The sequence below is a fragment of the Bufo bufo genome, chromosome 6 (genome assembly GCF_905171765.1).
Source record: "Bufo bufo chromosome 6, aBufBuf1.1, whole genome shotgun sequence".
Taxonomy (NCBI): Eukaryota; Metazoa; Chordata; class Amphibia; order Anura; family Bufonidae; genus Bufo; species Bufo bufo.
In genome coordinates, this window is record NC_053394.1 from 5,539,253 (window position 1) to 5,556,397 (window position 17,145).

The window sequence follows — 17,145 nt, forward strand, 5'->3', positions numbered from 1 at the left end:
CATACTGGAGGACCAACCTCTATCCATACTGGAGGACCAACCTCTATCCATACTGGAGGACCAACCTCTATCCATACTGGAGGACCAACCTCTATCCATACTGGAGGACCAACCTCTATCTATACTGGAGGACCAACCTCTATCTATACTGGAAGACAAACCTCTATCTATACTGGAGGACAAACCTCTATCTATACTGGAGGACCAACCTCTATCCATACTGGAGGACCAACCTCTATCTATACTGGAGGACCAGTCTCTATCCATACTGGAGGACCAGCCTCTATACTGGAGAACCAGACTGTATCCATACTGGAGGACCAGCCTCTATCTATACTAGAGGGCCAGGCTCTATACTGGAGAACCAGACTCTATCTATACTGGAGGACCAGCCTCTATCTATACTAGAGGGCCAGGCTCTACGCCCACTTTTTCTGGGTTTGAACCACTTACCATTGATGAGACTGTAAGTGACTATGGGGTGCTCAGATAGAAGACCTGGCTGGAAGTGGTAACCCCACGGTAGGTGTCTGCGTAATGACCCATCTTTGGACATCCGGCACTGGGGCAGGTTCTGCAGCCACTCTGGAATATAAGGGGGTGATATTAATGCATGTGTCATACATGACCGGCTCAGTGCATCATCCTGAACATGTGTACTGCATACAGAAAACCAGAGAATTTACAGCACACAGGAAGGAAAACGCTGGGCCCAAGAGCTTACATTCTAGATACAAGAAGCTTCTCTGCAGCACAGTGCAGACACGTTCACTTACAGAGTAGGTGTTCCAGTTGGAGCAGGAGTAGCTCACAAAGGTGTTGGAGTTGGTGATGCTGTCGGTGTAATACCTGATGGCACTGTTATGGTTGCAAGTAACAAAGTTGACGACCCCTGCAAAGAAGATCCAGAAAACATAGAGTTACACCTACAGAAGACTACACCTATAGAGGGTTATATATACAGGGTTACACCTATAGAGGGTTATATATACAGGGTAACACCTATAGAGCGGTATAACTACAGGGTTACACCTATAGAGGGTTATATATATACACTGCTCAAAAAAATAAAGGGAACACAAAAATAACACATCCTAGATATGAATTAATTAAATATTCTTCTGAAATACTTTGTTCTTTACATAGTTGAATGTGCTGACAACAAATTCACACAAAAAAAAAATATGGAAATCAAATTTTTTAACCCATGGAGGTCTGGATTTGGAGTCACCCTCAAAATTAAAGTGGAAAAACACACTACAGGCTGATCCAACTTTGATGTAATGTCCTTAAAACAAGTCAAAATGAGGCTCAGTAGTGTGTGTGGCCTCCACGGGCCTGTATGACCTCCCTACAACGCCTGTGCATGCTCCTGATGAGGTGGCGGACGGTCTCCTGAGGGATCTCCTCCCAGACCTGGACTAAAGCATCTGCCAACTCCTGGACAGTCTGTGGTGCAACGTGACGTTGGTGGATAGAGCGAGACATGATGTCCCAGATGTGCTCAATTGGATTCAGGTCTGGGGAACGGGCGGGCCAGTCCATAGCATCAATGCCTTCGTCTTGCAGGAACTGCTGACACACTCCAGCCACATGAGGTCTAGCATTGTCTTGCATTAGGAGGAACCCAGGGCCAACCGCACCAGCATATGGTCTCACAAGGGGTCTGAGGATCTCATCTCGGTACCTAATGGCAGTCAGGCTACCTCTGGCGAGCACATGGAGGGCTGTGCGGCCCTCCAAAGAAATGCCACCCCACACCATTACTGACCCAATGCCAAACCGGTCATGCTGGAGGATGCTGCAGGCAGCAGAACGTTCTCCACGGCGTCTCAAGACTCTGTCACGTCTGTCACATGTGCTCAGTGTGAACCTGCTTTCATCTGTGAAGAGCACAGGGCGCCAGTGGTGAATTTGCCAATCTTGGTGTTTTCTGGCAAATGCCAAACATCTTGCACGGTGTTGGGCTGTAAGCACAACCCCCACCTGTGGACGTCGGGCCCTCATATCACCCTCATGGAGTCTGTTTCTGACCGTTTGAGCAGACACATGCACATTTGTGGCCTGCTGGAGGTCATTTTGCAGGGCTCTGGCAGTGCTCCTCCTGGTAGCGGTCCTGCTGCTGGGTTGTTGCCCTCCTACGGCCTCCTCCACGTCTCCTGATGTACTGGCCTGTCTCCTGGTAGCGCCTCCATGCTCTGGACACTACGCTGACAGACACAGCAAACCTTCTTGCCACAGCTCGCATTGATGTGCCATCCTGGATAAGCTGCACTACCTGAGCCACTTGTGTGGGTTGTAGACTCCGTCTCATGCTACCACTAGAGTGAAAGCACCGCCAGCATTCAAAAGTGACCAAAACATCATCCAGGAAGCATAGGAACTGAGAAGTGGTCTGTGGTCACCACCTGCAGAACCACTCCTTTATTGGGGGTGTCTTGCTAATTGCCTATAATTTCCACCTGTTGTCTATCCCATTTGCACAACAGCATGTGAAATTGATTGTCACTCAGTGTTGCTTCCTAAGTGGACAGTTTGATTTCACAGAAGTGCGATTGACTTGGAGTTACATTGTGGTGTTTAAGTGTTCCCTTTATTTTTTTGAGCAGTGTATATATATATAGGGTTACACAGTATATATAGGGTTACACAGTATATATATAGGGTTACACGGTGTGTGTATATAGGGTTCTGCAGTATATATATATAGGGTTACACTGTATATATATGGTTCTGCAGTATATGTATATATAGGGTTACACAGTATATATAGGATTCTGCAGTATATATAGGGTTCTGCAGTATATATAGGGTTACACAGTATATATAGGGTTACACAGTATATATATATAGGGTTACACGGTGTGTGTGTATAGGGTCCTGCAGTGTATATATATAGGGTTACACAGTATATATAGGGTTCTGCAGTATATAAGGTGATATAAAGAGAGTTGGTGGCTCTCCACTAATTACCGCTCCAGATATCCTCCACATTGACATTGGGGATTTGTATGTTCTGAGGACACCCGGGCATGTGGACCCCTCCATTAGGGAAGAAGTCCAAGTGACCAACGATCTGGCTCATTCCAAAACCTGAAAGATACAGGAAAGAGGCTTAGACACAGAGATTAGATACAATCAGAGATTAGACACAGAGATTAGATACAATCAGAGATTAGATACAATCAGAGATTAGATACAATTAGAGACTACAGACAATCAGAGATTAGATACAATTAGACACTAGATTCAGTAAGAAACTAGATACAATGAAAGATTAGATACAATCAGAAACTAGATACAAATATTAGATACACTTATAGACTAGATACTATCAGAGATTCAATACAATGAGAGATTAGATACAATCAATAAGAAACTGGATACAATCAGAGGATAGACACAGTTTTAGCGACATTTAGATGCTTAGATACAGTGAGAGGATTGAATACTTTTACAGGCTTGGATACAGTCAGATGCTTAGATACATTACGGGTCCGGCCTCACGTTCAGGTTTCCATCAGGAGTGGATGTTTGTTCTCAATACTTTCTCTACTTCTTGATCCAAACCTGATATTATGGACTTGATAAAAAACTGCACGTGTAGCCATCCCCTCAGAGGCTTAGATACACCTCAAGGTTTAGATACATTTGAAGGCTTAGCCGCTGAGGTACTGACCCAGGGTGGGGACCAGAGGACCGGAATCTGTGTGAATGACATCGACAAGAGTAGCATCGGACGGGTCCAGCCTGACCTCTATGGGGGTGTTCTGGAAGTAGGGCTCAGCGGGGTCCAGGCCTGAGGGACGATGCACAGTACAATTGTGAATGCAGCTCTGAATGTGACTGGAGTACAAGAAATTTTGTGACAATAGAACTGTGAATGAAGATTTGGATGTGTATTTAGTATAACACAATGTGACAGCAGAATTGTGAGTGCAGATTTGGATGTTACTGGAGTATAATAGATTATGTGACAGTAAAATTGTGTAAGCAGCTTTGGATGGTAGTGGAGTGCAGCACATGATGTGATACTTGAATTGACAATGTAGATTTGGATGTAACTGTGGTATAGCACATTATGTGGCAGTTGAATTGTGAATGTAGATTTGGATGTGACTGGAGTACATCAAAACTAAAGGTTAGACTTGTAAGTCCTTTGACATCCTATGAAGGTTGCGCTATCATTCTGGCTGACACCTCCTGACCTGAGATCCTGGAGATGCCCTTCTTCCTCTTCCCGGCCTCCCCGGCAGCGTGTGCGCCCAGGCTGTGCCCAATCAGGTGGACGTTGGCAGGAGAATAGCCGAAGTTTGACTAAAAAATGAGAAAAAAGGGAAGAGATTTCAGAAGAGAAAAGCAGCCGGAATAAATGAGGCAGAAAGTGTAAGGACTATGGTTAGGACGCCGAGGAACTGTACTTTATATTATTATGGGGGCACTGTGTGTGGTATTATTATAGGGGCACTGTGTGTGGTATTATTATAGGGGCACTGTGTGTGAGGTATTATTATAGGGCACTGTGTGTGGTATTATTATGGGGGCACTGAGTGTGGTATTATTATAGGGCACTGTGTGTGGTATTATTATAGGGCACTGTGTGTGGTATTATTATAGGGCACTGTGTGTGGTATTATTATGGGGCACTGAGTGTGGTATTATTATAGGGCACTGTGTGTGGTATTATTATGGGGGACTGTGTGTGGTATTATTATAGGGGCACTGTGTGTGGTATTATTATAGGGCACTGAGTGTGGTATTATTATAGGGGCACTGTGTGTGGTATTATGATGGGGGCACTGTGTGTGGTATTATTATAGGGGCACTGTGTGTGGTATTATTATAGGGCACTGAGTGTGGTATTATTATAGGGGCACTGTGTGTGGTATTATTATAGGGGCACTGTGTGTGGTATTATTATAGGGCACTGTGTGTGGTATTATTATAGGGCACTGTGTGTGGTATTATTATGGGGGACTGTGTGTGGTATTATTATAAGGCACTGTGTGTGGTATTATGATGGGGGCACTGTGTGTGGTATTATTATAGGGGCACTGTGTGTGGTATTATTATAGGGCACTGAGTGTGGTATTATTATAGGGCACTGTGTGTGGTATTATTATAGGGCACTGTGTGTGGTATTATTATAGGGCACTGTGTGTGGTATTATTATAGGGCACTGTGTGTGGTATTATGATGGGGGCACTGTGTGTGAGGTATTATTATGGGGGCACTGTGAGTGGTATTATTATAGGGCACTGTGTGTGGTAATATTATGGGGGACTGTGTGTGGTATTATTATAGGGCACTGTGTGTGGTATTATTATAGGGGACTGTGTGTGGTATTATTATAGAGCACTGTATGTGGTTCTATTATGGGGGCACTGTGTGTGGTATTATTATGGGGCACTGTGCGTAGTAATATTGTGGGGGCACTTTGTGTGGTATTATGATGGGGCATTGTGTGTAGTAATATTGTGGGGGCACTGTAAGGTATTATTATGGGGGACTGTGTGTGGTATTATGATGGCGGCACTGTGTGTGGTATTATTATGGGGGCACTGTGTGTGATATTATGATGGGGGCACTGTGTGTGATATTATGATGGGGCACTGTGTGAGGTATTAGTATGGGGGCACTGTGTGAGGTATTATTATGGGGGCACTGTGTGAGGTATTATTATGGGGCACTGTGTGTGGTATTATGATGGCGGCACTGTTTGTGGTACTATTATGGGGGCACTGTGTGAGGTATTATGATGGGGCACTGTGTGAGGTATTATGATGGGGCACTGTGTGTAGTAATATTGTGGGGGCACTGTGTGAGGTATTATGATGGGGCACTGTGTGTGGTATTATTATGGGGGCACTGTGTGAGGTATTATTATGGGGGCACTTTGTGTGGTATTATGATGGGGCATTGTGTGTAGTAATATTGTGGGGGCACTGCAAGGTATTATTATGGGGGACTGTGTGCGGTATTATGATGGAGGAACTGTGTGAGGTATTATGATGGGGCACTGTGTGAGGTATTATGATGGGGCACTGTGTGTGGTATTATGATGGCGGCACTGTGTGTGGTATTATTAAGGGGCACTGTGTGTGATATTATGATGGGGGCACTGTGTGTGGTATTATGATGGCGGCACTGTGTGAGGTATTATGATGGCGGCACTGTGTGTGGTACTATTATGGGGGCACTGTGTGAGGTATTATTATGGGGGCACTGTGTGTGGTATTATTATGGGGCACTGTGTGAGGTATTATGATGGCGGCACTGTGTGTGGTACTATTATGGGGGCACTGTGTGAGGTATTATTATGGGGGCACTGTGTGTGGTATTATTATGGGGGCACTGTGTGAGGTATTATTATGGAGGCACTGTGTGAGGTATTATTATGGGGGCACTGTGTGAGGTATTATTATGGGGGCACTGTGTGTGGTATTATTATGGGGGCACTGTGTGTGGTACTATTATGGCGGCACTGTGTAAGGTATTATTATGGGGGCACTGTGTGAGGTATAATGATGGGGCACTGTGTGTGAGGTATTATTATGGGGGCATTGTGTGAGGTATTATTATGGGGGCACTGTGTGTGAGGTATTATTATGTGGGCACTGTGTGTGGTATTATGATGGCGGCACTGTGTGAGGTATTATTATGGGGGCACTGTGTGAGGTATTATTATGGGGCACTGTGTGTGGTACTATTATGGGGGCACTGTGTAAGGTATTATTATGGGGGCACTGTGTGAGGTATTATGATGGGGCACTGTGTGTGAGGTATTATTATGGGGGCACTGTGTGTGGTATTATTATGGGGGCACTGTGTGTGGTACTATTATGGGGGCACTGTGTAAGGTATTATTATGGGGGCACTGTGTGAGGTATTATGATGGGGCACTGTGTGTGAGGTATTATTATGGGGGCACTGTGTGAGGTATTATTATGGGGGCACTGTGTGTGGTATTATTATGGGGGCACTGTGTGAGGTATTATTATGGGGGCACTGTGTGTGGTATTATTATGGGGGCACTGTGTGAGGTATTATTATGGGGGCACTGTGTGAGGTACTATTATTGGGGCACTGTGTGAGGTATTATTATGTGGGCACTGTGTGAGGTATTATTATGGGGGCACTGTGTGAGGTATTATTATGGGGGCACTGTGTGAGGTATTATGATGGCGGCACTGTGTGTGGTACTATTATGGGGGCACTGTGTGAGGTATTATTATGGGGGCACTGTGTGTGGTATTATTATGGAGGCACTGTGTGAGGTATTATTATGGGGGCACTGTGTGAGGTATTATTATGGGGGCACTGTGTGTGGTATTATTATTGGGCACTGTGTGAGGTATTATGATGGCGGCACTGTGTGTGGTACTATTATGGGGGCACTGTGTGAGGTATTATTATGGGGGCACTCTGTGTGGTATTATTATGGGGGCACTGTGTGAGGTATTATTATGGGGGCACTGTGTGAGGTATTATTATGGTGGCACTGTGTGAGGTATTATTATGGGGGCACTGTGTGTGGTATTATTATGGGGCACTGTGTGTGGTACTATTATGGGGGCACTGTGTGAGGTATTATGGGGGCACTGTGTAAGGTATTATGATGGGGCACTGTGTGAGGTATTATGATGGGGCACTGTGTGAGGTATTATTATGGGGGCACTGTGTGTGGTATTATTATGGGGGCACTGTGTGAGGTATTATTATGGGGGCACTGTGTGAGGTATTATTATAGGGGCACTGTGTGAGGTATTATTATGGGGGCACTGTGTGAGGTATTATTATGGGGGCACTGTGTGTGGTATTATTATGGGGGCACTGTGTGAGGTATTATGATGGGGCACTGTGTGAGGTATTATGATGGGGCACTGTGTGAGGTATTATTATGGGGGCACTGTGTGAGGTATTATTATGGGGCACTGTGTGAGGTATTATTATGGGGGCACTGTGTGAGGTATTATTATGGGGGCACTGTGTGTGGTATTATTATGGGGCACTGTGTGTGGTACTATTATGGGGGCACTGTGTGAGGTATTATGGGGGCACTGTGTAAGGTATTATGATGGGGCACTGTGTGAGGTATTATGATGGGGCACTGTGTGAGGTATTATTATGGGGGCACTGTGTGTGGTATTATTATGGGGGCACTGTGTGAGGTATTATTATGGTGGCACTGTGTGAGGTATTATTATGGGGGCACTGTGTGTGGTATTATTATGGGGCACTGTGTGTGGTACTATTATGGGGGCACTGTGTGAGGTATTATGGGGGCACTGTGTAAGGTATTATGATGGGGCACTGTGTGAGGTATTATGATGGGGCACTGTGTGAGGTATTAATATGGGGGCACTGTGTGTGGTATTATTATGGGGGCACTGTGTGAGGTATTATTATGGGGGCACTGTGTGAGGTATTATTATAGGGGCACTGTGTGAGGTATTATTATGGGGGCACTGTGTGAGGTATTATTATGGGGGCACTGTGTGAGGTATTATTATGGGGGCACTGTGTGAGGTATTATTATGGGGGCACTGTGTGAGGTATTATTATAGGGGCACTGTGTGAGGTATTATTATGGGGGCACTGTGTGAGGTATTATTATGGGGGCACTGTGTGAGGTATTATTATAGGGGCACTGTGTGAGGTATTATTATGGGGGCACTGTGTGTGGTATTATTATGGGGGCACTGTGTGAGGTATTATGATGGGGCACTGTGTGAGGTATTATGATGGGGCACTGTGTGTGGTACTATTATGGGGGCACTGTGTGAGGTATTATTATGGGGCACTGTGTGAGGTATTATTATGGGGGCACTGTGTGAGGTACTATTAAGGGGGCACTGTGTGTGAGGTGCGGTATATAGGTGAACCCCTTGCAGTGATATTCGGACTGCACCCATTTCCCAGGTGGCCGATCCTTCCTGTGCTGCGGACTTTTTGCAGTGTATGGCCCTTTAACAATAGCTCACATGGGGAGGTCTGCGTTACCTGAAGGATGTTCACGAAATACGCCACTTCTGCGCCCACCACGCGGATGTTGTTGGAGGCCTGAGAGTACAGAGTGCGGGAGCCGCCGCTCCAGTCCACACAGATGCAGTTGGAGTCCTCAATCTGGAACAGTTTCTGGAGGAGGAAACAAATCACCTGTTATATGTGCGTACAGGACATTGCTGAGGACTGCAGGGGCCACAGGGGGCCCTGACTGCTTCCAAGAAGCAGAATTCTGAATGCAGCTCTGGATGTGCAGACACCCTAATCCAGGAAGATACAGCCCCGTACCCTGCATATGTTAGACAGCCAGGAAGCTTCTCCGCTGTCAGTGAAGCCGTGGATCACAAAGCGAGTTTTCTTGGTAGTTCGGAAGTTGGATGAAGAGATGGAGGAGGGATTGGTGGCGCTGATCAACTGGAAGGAGAGGACACAGAATGATCAGGACCTGGAGCAGGAGACTGGCGGCTAGAACCAGGGGATAGGGGTTTACACCCTGGAGATGGAATAACACGAGCCTCACCTGGAAACTGTTCTGATTACTCTTGGTGTAAAGCAGGAACCGTGTCTTAATTTGTTCTGGGCTCCATGGTAATTTAGTGAAGGGTCTCTCTACAGTCCCAGCCCAAGGTTTCAAATCATTGAAGCAACCGACTCTGTTATAACAAACCTCAGCGCCTGCGAGAAAAACATACATCAGAAAACATGTACAGATCTGAGTTACATCCTGCATTATACTCCAGAGCAGCACTCACTATTCTGCTGGTGCAGTCACTGTGTACATACATTACTTATCCTGTACTGATCCTGAGTTACATCCTGTATTATACTCCAGAGCCGCACTCACTATTCTGCTGGTGCAGTCACTGTGTACATACATTACATTACTTATCCTGTTCTGATCCTGAGTTACATCCTGTATTATACTCCAGAGCTGCACTCACTATTCTGCTGGTGCAGTCACTGTGTACATACATTACTTATCCTGTACTGATGCTGAGTTACATCCTGTATTATACTCCAGAGCTGCACTCACTATTCTGCTGGAGCAGTCACTGTGTACATACATTACTTATCCTGTACTGATCCTGAGTTACATCCTGTATTATACTCCAGAGCTGCACTCACTATTCTGCTGGAGCAGTCACTGTGTACATACATTACTTATCCTGTACTGATCCTGAGTTACATCCTGTATTATATTCCAGAGCTGCACTCACTATTCTGCTGGTGCAGTCACTGTGTACATACATTACTTATCCTGTACTGATCCTGAGTTACATCCTGTATTATACTCCAGAGCTGCACTCACTATTCTGCTGGTGCAGTCACTGTGTACATACATTACTTATCCTGTACTGATCCTGAGTTACATCCTGTATTATACTCCAGAGCTGCACTCACTATTCTGCTGGAGCAGTCACTGTGTACATACATTACTTATCCTGTACTGATCCTGAGTTACATCCTGTATTATATTCCAGAGCTGCACTCACTATTCTGCTGGTGCAGTCACTGTGTACATACATTACTTATCCTGTACTGATCCTGAGTTACATCCTGTATTATACTCCAGAGCTGCACTCACTATTCTGCTGGTGCATTCACTGTGTACATACATTACTTATCCTGTACTGATCCTGAGTTACATCCTGTATTATACTCCAGAGCTGCACTCACTATTCTGCTGGTGCAGTCACTGTGTACATACATTACTTATCCTGTACTGATCCTGAGTTACATCCTGTATTATATTCCAGAGCTGCACTCACTATTCTGCTGGTGCAGTCACTGTGTACATACATTACTTATCCTGTACTGATCCTGAGATACATCCTGTATTATACTCCAGAGCTGCACTCACTATTCTGCTTGTGCAGTCACTGTGTACACTGTGTCTCCTGGATATCTCATTGACCGCCGGACTTTATTAATAGTTTTTGGAGTTTTTACCTTTCACGGCGTTGAGAAAGAAAATACCAATGGTCCAAAGGAGCAACATCTAGAGAGAGAACATAGAGAGGATTATAGCTCCCCCTGGCGGTGGCTGTGGTCAGTGCAGTGTATGACATGCAGTGTCTCACTCACCTTTATGCCTGCACAGCCGCTGTCAGCTGCACATTCGCAGGTCCTCACAGATTATATAGCCCTGGCTGTATGGGGGGGGGGGGGGGGGGAGCGGTCCCATTAATGATTAAAATGCATTTATATAACCTTTCTATTTATACATCTGTTGCTGTGAGAATATTGAACGGCAGCTCTAGAGGGGCGACCGACCAACGTCGACTATGTCAGATATGGAATATCTGTGTCTATGTGATACTATATAGAAAGCTGATACAGTCTGCAGGTCTGAAACATGGCTGCAACAATCGGGAACCTAAAGTTACCTTGGAAAAAGACACCTAAAAGTGGCCCCATATTGTAGGAGGGTCTAAATTGACAGGAGGCGGGGCAACAAAAGTAGGGGGGTCGCAATACCATAGCGTAAAATACCACACAATGTATTTCCCCAAAAGCTTTCCCTCTGAGTTGGCCATCAATAGAGGCTCATTTTCTCGCCTCCTCTTCCAGTTGTCTATGGAGACGGTGGCCCCGGAGGTGACCTGCAGGACATGTCGCTGGCCAGGTACATAAGCACCTGATTCTTACAACATTAGTTCTGCTGGAAAAGGTTTTGACTCCATTGATAAAGGCCACGCCCTCTTTTATGCTACGGTTTTTGGATATGATAATTGCTTTTTGGTTACTTTTGATGTTTGTAATCCGGCAGGAGAAGGGGATACCCGGGACTATTGAATAAAACTACTGAAAGTGAAACTGTGAAAGTGTTTTCAGAAAACTTTTGACGATTGTTCTTTATGTCAGGATAGGCAGCGTCTGCACCGCAGTACCTCCGCCGGTTCGAACCTCGCACATTGCTATATGGCTTGGTTTGGTTTTGTATTTTTTGGCATCATTTTATAGACGATATATTTTGTATGTGGCGGCGCGACATCTGAACCTTGGATACTTTTACGCCGCAGTGTTTAAATTCTGTGTGGGAAGAACTTCAATTTACACTTCATTTTGATTCCAAGAGAATCAGTTTTTTGGACACAGGGGTCATTAAGGGGGAAGACGGAGATTATTATATTCAGGTCTTTTGTTCTAAGACAATGGATTGTAACAGCCTATTATTGTTTTCAAGTAATCACCCTCCAGCAGCAAAAAAAATCATATATTAGCTGTGCGGAAAATTGCACAGATCATTGCTAACAAGCTTCATATGAACCCTCGTTAGCGATGATCTGTCAGTGTAATACCGCCGCCGATTGCTGGAATCTTTCTACAGGTTTAAAAATCATTGTTTGCCGGTGGCACAATCTGCTGCCAGCAAATAATGATTCAATGTGGGGATGAGCGATGGCGTGAGCGACTGCTCTTCGCCATACTGTGGAGGAGATCGCTGCATGTAATAGCAGTGGTCTCCACATTCTTCGTGACAATCGCCTGGATGATCTACTCGTCTAATATAAGCCTTATTCACAATACCAAAGGGTTAAAAGGGTTGTCTGAGATTTTAATATCCTCTGATCGATGGGGGTCCGATACCCGGGACCCCCGCCAATCAGCTGTTTGAGAAGGTGCTCCTGTGAGCGCCGCGGCCTTCCCTCAGCTCACCAAGCACAGCGCCATACATTGCATAGCAGCTATGCTCAGTATCGCAGCTTAGCCCACGTCACTTCCATTAGGCTGACCTGCGCCCAGGCCACGTGATAAACAAGTGTCACTGGCCAAGGAAAAGCTGAGAGAAGACCACAAGACTCACAGGAGCACCGTTGCCTTCTCAAACAGCTGACCTGGATTGTTACCCACCCCGAAGAGAGAGAAATGAGATCTGCTAACATTAGGGATAAAATTGTGAGAGCAGATATAGGTGGTACCAAAGGGGTAAATAAACAACTGCAAGAATGGGAACTGTAACGGATCTCCTGGCACCCCGACTGGGTACCTCCGTTGATGGATGCTCCTAGTGCTTCCTGAGGACTCCAAGCACTCCACTCTACACCGTAAGCACTGCCGACCCCACGAACCGCCGCAGCTTGGTTGGGATCTCGCCGTCTTCTACCCACCCTGGACCTACGACAAGGCTCCAGGTTCCACTGGGTGAACCTCTCTTCCTTCAGAGAGCGATGCAGGACCAGGAACAGCTCTTACAAGATCTAGGGATTATACTCTGGAAAGTATAATGATTATAGCAATCCCCAGAGTGTAATTCTAAAATCCCCCAAACATAAGCCCAGACTTCATGAAGGGTAGAACAGGACACTTTAATGGGGCAACATGTCAGCCTTTTATGCAGGTCTTCCAGCAAGGGACACTCCCATGGGGGACCTGGTGGAAGACTGAGACAGTTTCTTAAATAAACCAATCACATGCAGTTACAGGCAGACAACACCCACCTGTGATACAATTAATCAACACAATGGGATAACATAATCACTCACAGGCAGAAAACACCCATTTTTCCCTTTGTAGAATGAGCCGGGGGGCAAGGGGTCTCCATAGTTCTGGGTCCACAGTCCATAGGAAGCAGCCCCAGTGACAGTTCAGTCCGTCACAGGAACCTTTTCCTGTTTGTGTCCCTTGCTCAAGTGTCATCAAAGGGGTCACTTTTTCCCACCCACACATGGGTGTAAAATTCTCAATACAGGGGTTTTTCCACATGTGAGAGTGATTTTATGGTTTATATTTTAAAGAGGACCTTTCGCCTGGATATCTATAATCTAATTATTATACTACCTTATAGTGCGTCCCCCACTGATGTCTTGGCAATTTATTTATTTTTTCTAAAGAACCCCTGTTTGTCCTGGCGCCTCATATGCTAATGAGGCAACTCGGTTATACTAGGCGTGGACTTGAAGTTCTCCTGGGCGCGGTTATCTTCTCCCTGGCTGCGAGCGCATCCAATCAGAGCGCCCGCTCTTAGACAGGGAGAATAAGCTGTGATTCTCGTGAGAACTTGAGCTCCTTCTACCAGGCTAACAGCGGGGCACTCTGATTGGATGCGCTCGCAGCCAGGGAGAAGATAACCGCGCCCAGGAGAACTTCAAGTCCACGCCTAGTATAACCGAGTCGCCTCATTAGCATATGAGGCGCCAGGACAAACAGGGGTTCTTTAGAAAAAATTTATAAATTGCCAAGACATCACTGGGGGCCGCACTATAAGGTAGTATAATAATTAGATTATAGATATCCAGGCGAAAGGTCCTCTTTAAGATGCCCTTGTGGCTCAGTGTACATAGGCGAGATAACCATGTGCATGAAGGACAGACCCTGCAAATAGCCAAAACAAAGACAAGCAACATCACTCTGCAAACACAATCTATATATATATAGAAGGACGTATGTTTGTAAATATGTGTGTATGTACAGCACAGACCAAAAGTTTGGACACACCTTCACATTCAAAGAGTTTTCTTTATTTTCATGACTATGAAAATTGTAGATTCACACTGAAGGCATCAAAACTATGAATTACCACATGTGGAATTATATACATAACAAACAAGTGTGAAACAACTGAAAATATGTAATATTCTAGGTTCTTCAAAGTAGCCACCTTTTGCTTTGATTACTGCTTTGCACACTCTGGGCATTCTCTTGATGAGCTTCAAGAGGTAGTCCCCTGAAATGGTTTTCACTTCACAGGTGTGCCCTTTCAGGTTTAATAAGTGGGATTTCTTGCCTTATAAATGGGGTTGGGACCATCAGTTGCGTTGAGGAGAAGTCAGGTGGATACACAGCTGATAGTCCTACTGAATAGACTGTTAGAATTTGTATTATGGCAAGAAAAAAGCAGCTAAGTAAAGAAAAACGAGTGGCCATCATTACTTTAAGAAATGAAGGTCAATCAGTCAGCCGAAAAATTGGGAAAACTTTGAAAGTAAGGGCTATTTGACCATGAAGGAGAGTGATGGGGTGCTGCGCCAGATGACCTGGCCTCCACAGTCACCGGACCTGAACCCAATCGAGATGGTTTGGGGTGAGCTGGACCCCAGAGTGAAGGCAAAAGGGTCAACAAGTGCTAAGCATCTCTGGGAACTCCTTCAAGACTGTTGGAAGACCATTTCAGGGGACTACCTCTTGAAGCTCATCAAGAGAATGCCAAGAGTGTGCAAAGCAGTAATCAAAGCAAAAGGTGGCTACTTTGAAGAACCTAGAATATGACATATTTTCAGTTGTTTTACACTTGTTTGTTATGTATATAATTCCACATGTGTTAATTCATAGTTTTGATGCCTTCATAGTCATGAAAATAAAGAAAACTCTTTGAATGAGAAGGTGTGTCCAAACTTTTGGTCTGTACTGTATACTGTATATGTATGTATATATGTGTGAATGTATGTAAATATGTGTGTATGTATATATGTATGTATATATATGTGTATGTATGTAAATATGTGTGTATGTATGTATATATGTGTGTATGTATATATGCATGTATATATGTGTGTATGTATATATATATACAGTACAGACCAAAAGTTTGGACACACCTTCTCATTCAAAGATTTTTTTTTATTTTCATGACTATGAAGGCATCAAAAGTATGAATTAACACATGTGGAATTATATACATAACAAACAAGTGTGAAACAACTGAAAATATGTCATATTCTAGGTTCTTCAAAGTAGCCACCTTTTTCTTTGATTACTGCTTTGCACACTCTTGGCATTCTCTTGATGAGCTTCAAGAGGTAGTCCCCTGAAATGCTCTTCCAACAGTCTTGAAGGAGTTCCCAGAGATGCTTAGCACTTGTTGGCCCTTTTGCCTTCACTCTGCGGTCCAGCTCACCCCAAACCATCTCGATTGGGTTCAGGTCCGGTGACTGTGGAGGCCAGGTCATCTGGCGCAGCACCCCATCACTCTCCTTCATGGTCAAATAGCCCTTACTTTCAAAGTTTTCCCAATTTTTCGGCTGACGATGGCTACTAGTTTTTCTTTACTTAGCTGCTTTTTTCTTGCCATAATACAAATTCTAACAGTCTATTCAGTAGGACTATCAGCTGTGTATCCACCTGACGTCTCCTCAACGCAACTGATGGTCCCAACCCCATTTATAAGGCAAGAAATCCCACTTATTAAACCTGACAGGGCACACCTGTGAAGTGAAGACCATTTCAGGGGACTACCTCTTGAAGCTCATCAAGAGAATGCCAAGAGTGTGCAAAGCAGTAATCAAAGCAAAAGGTGGCTACTTTGAAGAACCTAGAATATGACATATTTTCAGTTGTTTCACACTTGTTTGTTATGTATATAATTCCACATGTGTTAATTCATAGTTTTGATGCCTTCATAGCCATGAAAATAAAGAAAACTCTTTGAATGAGAAGGTGTGTCCAAACTTTTGGTCTGTGCTGTATATGTATGTATATATGTGTGTATGTATGTAAATATGTGTGTATGTATGTATGTATGTATGTATGTATATACAGTCAGGTCCATAAATATTGGGACATGGACACAATTCTAACATTTTTGGCTCTATACACCACCACAATGGATTTGAAATGACACAGACAAGATGTGCTTTACCTGCAGACTGTCAGCTGTAATTTGAGGGAATTTACATCCAAATCAGGTGAACGGTGCAGGAATTAGAGCAGTTTGCATATGTGCCTCCCACTTGTTAAGGGACCAGAAGTAATGGGACAATTGTCTTCTCAGCTGTTCCATGGCCAGGTGTGTGTTATTCCCTCATTATCCCAATTACAATGAGCAGATAAAAGGTCCAGAGGTCATTTCCAGTCTGCTATTTGCATTTGGAATCTGTTGCTGTCAACTCTCAAGATGAGATCCAAAGAGCTGTCACCATCAGTGAAGCAAGCCATCATTAGGCTGAAAAAACACAACAAACCCATCAGAGAGATAGCAAAAACATTAGGCCTGGCCAAAACCACTGTTTGGAACATTCTTAAAAAGAAGGAACGCACCGGTGAGCTCAGCAACACGGAAAACAACTGTGGTGGATGACCGAAGAATTCTTTCCCTGGTGAAGAAAACCCCCTTTACAACAGTTGGCCAGATCAAGAACACTCTCCAGGAGGTAGGTGTATGTGTGTCAGAGTCAACAATCAGGAGAAGACTTCACCAGA

General features: G+C 44.7%; 1 protein-coding gene across 1 annotated transcript; it reads right to left on the minus strand.

Moving 5' to 3' along the window:
- Positions 1 to 474: 474 nt before the first annotated feature.
- LOC121003119 (pancreatic triacylglycerol lipase-like) lies at positions 475 to 11,005 on the minus strand. Its single transcript, XM_040434701.1, has 9 exons — positions 10,957 to 11,005; positions 9,527 to 9,681; positions 9,295 to 9,420; positions 9,004 to 9,138; positions 4,209 to 4,317; positions 3,680 to 3,799; positions 2,974 to 3,093; positions 777 to 892; positions 475 to 585 (listed from the first exon to the last, which is right to left on the minus strand). Exons 1-9 carry the CDS (start codon positions 11,003 to 11,005, stop codon positions 475 to 477), a joined length of 1,041 nt encoding a protein of 346 aa, XP_040290635.1.
- Between the last annotated feature and the right edge of the window lie 6,140 nt (positions 11,006 to 17,145).

Bases quoted from the DNA above. Each gene is read 5' to 3' on its own strand.
- LOC121003119 (XM_040434701.1), bottom strand. From the start codon at position 11,005: ATGTTGCTCCTTTGGACCATTGGTATTTTCTTTCTCAACGCCGTGAAA. The intron at 9,421-9,526 runs GTGAGGCTCGTG...CTCTCCTTCCAG, and splicing joins GTAATCAGAACAGTTTCCAG to TTGATCAGCGCCACCAATCC. The intron at 586-776 runs GTAAGTGAACGT...CTTATATTCCAG, and splicing joins CCAACTGGAACACCTACTCT to AGTGGCTGCAGAACCTGCCC.